At 49.8% G+C, this 3,330-nt stretch overlaps 3 protein-coding genes across 3 annotated transcripts; 1 reads left to right on the forward strand and 2 right to left on the reverse strand.

Annotated features, from left to right (window-relative positions):
• Window positions 1-609: 609 nt before the first annotated feature.
• Window positions 610-858, reverse strand: H257_01578 (hypothetical protein; the record flags this gene model as incomplete). The annotated part of the gene is made up of 1 exon (XM_009824847.1): window positions 610-858. One exon carries the CDS (start codon window positions 856-858, stop codon window positions 610-612), a length of 249 nt encoding a protein of 82 aa, XP_009823149.1.
• A 194-nt stretch (window positions 859-1,052) lies between these two features.
• On the forward strand, window positions 1,053-1,871 carry H257_01579 (hypothetical protein; the record flags this gene model as incomplete). Its single annotated transcript, XM_009824848.1, has 2 exons — window positions 1,053-1,583; window positions 1,779-1,871. The coding sequence occupies 2 exons, from the start codon at window positions 1,053-1,055 to the stop codon at window positions 1,869-1,871; spliced, it is 624 nt and encodes a 207-aa protein (XP_009823150.1).
• A 562-nt stretch (window positions 1,872-2,433) lies between these two features.
• H257_01580 (hypothetical protein) lies at window positions 2,434-3,270 on the reverse strand (the record flags this gene model as incomplete). The annotated part of the gene is made up of 1 exon (XM_009824849.1): window positions 2,434-3,270. A coding segment is annotated over one exon (837 nt), but the record flags the coding sequence as incomplete, so codon positions are not given.
• Window positions 3,271-3,330: the final 60 nt, after the last annotated feature.

Consider the following 3,330-nt stretch of genomic DNA (forward strand, 5'->3'; position numbering starts at 1 on the left):
GAACGAATGACGAAACAACACTAATACACCAAGACTTAGCCATGCCAAACGCAGCCGAGGTTTCACAGTAATCACCCTCGGAACCCAAAAAGAATTGAAATAGAGCAACCTTCCTTTCAAATGAGTGCACCGAACGACGCCTAGAGTATTTTGGCATGCGTTGGCGAAGCCACACAACTATCTTACAGAACGCTTGCTGGTCACAGCGAAGGTTGTCACAAAACCATTGATTGTATCAAGCCTTTCATCAAAGTTCACATTCGAAATCGTCAGTACGTTGTAGTTACTAGCCGTCGAGCTAGTGCTCGTAGCCACCGAAATGCACACGGCGCATACAACCAACAGCAACAACACCTTTCAATCGATCCATTGCACTCGCACCATTCAAAAGCTGGAATGCCAAAAGCTGGAATGGTTGGCAGACCAGGTTTGAGGGCACAATCCGAATAAACTTTATCCGTAAAAGCTGGATCAAAACGTTCACAGACCAGGCTCTTATCTCCTTGATCCATTCGCTGGGGCACATTTGTTTGAATGGCCCCATAACACCCACATCCAGGAGTTGAAGCACACTCGTCGTGTTTGCCGGCAGCGGTTGTAGGTATGCATTCAAAACAACTCGTCTTCAAGGATCTTGTAGGATTTCTTCGACACATGGCAGGTAAAGTTGTCCGCAAGCACGACAGAGGGGCAGTCCAATTTGGGTTGCAATACTCCACGAAGGTAGAGCGACCACACACGCTGGTCCATATTGGCCGCCTTTTGCACAACATACACCGGGCCGGGTGGGTACGTTGGAAGCTCGTCAACGTCAATCTCACTCCCCAGAGTTCCTTTGACAAGGATCAACAGCGGCATCTTCGCACCTACACATAGCATTGTTATCATGGTTAACGTTTGTAATCAATACCATCAGCTCGAATTGATAATGCCACAGAGATCTTGTCAGAGTGCTTCTATGTCTCTTGTATGGCCGACTCACATCTACGGCTTGTGAGACGAAACGAAAACAAATGTATTCATGGCTGTCCAACCGCTCCCACATCGAGAAGATGGCCTCAAGCCCGACCACGGCCAAGATGAAGTGCCGCCGAGCTGCTGGGACCGGCACAACTCTCACCAAGGAAGCCGAGGAGCCACTTGTCGAGTGGGTGCAAGGTATGCGCAACGACGGCGTTCCGCTTACTACCCACATGTTGCGTGTGATGACACTTGAAGCAGCAATCGACCTTGGATTCAACGACGTCGAATTCCGAGCTGGTTGGCATTGGATGGATGGTTTTAAAGCGGCGCCATGGGCTGTCCCTTCGTGCACGTACCCGCATTGGCCAGCAGACACCGAGGACGGTCTTGCAGTCTCGGGGAAAGTCAGCGCACGTATCCGCAAGATCGTCGAAGAAGAGAACATCGACGTGGTTTACAATGTCGATCAAACTGCGGTAAACTACGAGTACTTGCCTACCAAGAGGTTGAACAAGTCTGGCGAGTACACGGTGTTGGTACGGTGCGGTGGGAAGACCAAATATCGAATGACGGAAATGCTCCTTGCCGACACAACCGGCGCTAAGCATCCCTTATTCTTGGTTCTTCGAACGACGAAGTCCACCGTAAAGGCAGTGGTGTAAGAGAACTTCACAACAGCATGAAGGCTTCGGCAAGCGCCTATGGGAGAGTGTTGAGCCATTGCAAGTCAAGAATGTTGCCGCATCTTTGGCAACCCAACAGCATGGTGGAACTCGCAAATATCGCTCAAAATCCTAGAGTTCTATTTCGGCCAGCGCCTACGCAAAGACGGTCAATGTCGGAGCGTGTCCCTCCCAACTACACCTGGATTTGCCAGCCTGTGGACGTCGCCTGGAACAGGCCACTAAAGGCTCGACTTCGACAAAACTGGCTTGATATGATTCGCCGCCAGTTGCTGCGCCCCAAGCAATGTGGCGAGTCCTTCAAGCTTGTGCCACCGACGCGGGGAGACATCGTGTCGTGGGTAGCTGACGCATGGAAGGGCATTAGCACGACTACCATTCTCAACGGGTTTATGAAGTGTCAACTTTTTGATGGGTTACCTGTCATTGACGATGGGGACGGGGGGTCCTTGAGGACGATGTCTTGACGGCTTTGATGGCGACTTCATCTATCGAAAAAACCATTGGTCAGAGGATGGACTTTACAGTTAGTGTCGTTGATGAAGTCGATGGCGCAACAGATTTGGTGGACCTTCTTCAATAACACTTTTAAATTATTCTAATTTTGTAATTGTTACTACCTCTGTCCGGAAATATGTGCCTCAAACGGAAAATCTGATTTCCGTGAATAATTACCCCAACAGTACCACTATCTCTTCGATATACAAAATTTCATACTATTTACTACGTAGTAGTAAACGAAAATACAAAATCTAGCATTAATATGTAGTAGTCCAGTCCAGTATATTCAATGCTCAAGTAGTCCTAAGAGGTTCGCCAGGTCCCCTTCAATATCTTCATCTAGCTCGCCATCGACAGCAAGCTTCTCCATTTGAGAGCTAAATTCGCACATGTCCAATGCCTCCGCCACTTCAGCTGACAAGTCATCGACCTTTTTCGCCATATCGGTGGCCCGGAGGAGTGCAAATCCATCATTGAGGACATCGACGTCGGCGGCGACAACCTCAGGCAACATGCCCTTCAAGGCAAGTGACGCTTTCTTCATGTGAGGGATCTTGTAATTGTTGTTTCCAGCTACACGGATGACTTCATGCATGCAACATTGTAGAGTCAGAAAATTGGCATTCAGTGTCATGGGTTCTACTTGCTTCCACGCCTCGTCCGAAGCAGCAACGATGTCGTCTACGTTGCGGGAGTAGTTCTTCTCTTGAAGCGACTGGATCGCTCGAAAAAACCCGAGGTCAAGTACGTTCAAGTCGGGTGAGTTGGGCGGCTGATACTTGAGCTCCATCATCCATCCGTCGCTTGTGCAGGCGTCAACAATCCTGCTGTCAAGTGGAGGAACATGCGGCCTGGCATTGTCTTGCTGGATGATAATACGCCTCGATTCGCCCACAGGCCACTTGGCCTTGATTGCAGGAATGACATGGTCAATCAGCATTGCTCGGTACATATCGCGTGTCACACTGACGGGTTTGGTCTCCAACGTCCCGGCTGGCCGATTGCGACTTGCTCGAATGACCGGTACTTGCTCGGTAAAGTGCCACGTACCGATCTTTCCATCAACCAAAGCCGATTTCTCGTTGTCCCACCGCGGCCGAGCAACCGCCGAGAGGAACATAACCTTGGTGATGAACCGTTTAGACTTGCACGTACGATGAGGCGGTTCTTCGTTTGGTGCAAG

Source organism: Aphanomyces astaci (assembly GCF_000520075.1).
Source record: "Aphanomyces astaci strain APO3 unplaced genomic scaffold supercont1.2, whole genome shotgun sequence".
NCBI classification, from domain to species: domain Eukaryota; phylum Oomycota; class Saprolegniomycetes; order Saprolegniales; family Verrucalvaceae; genus Aphanomyces; species Aphanomyces astaci.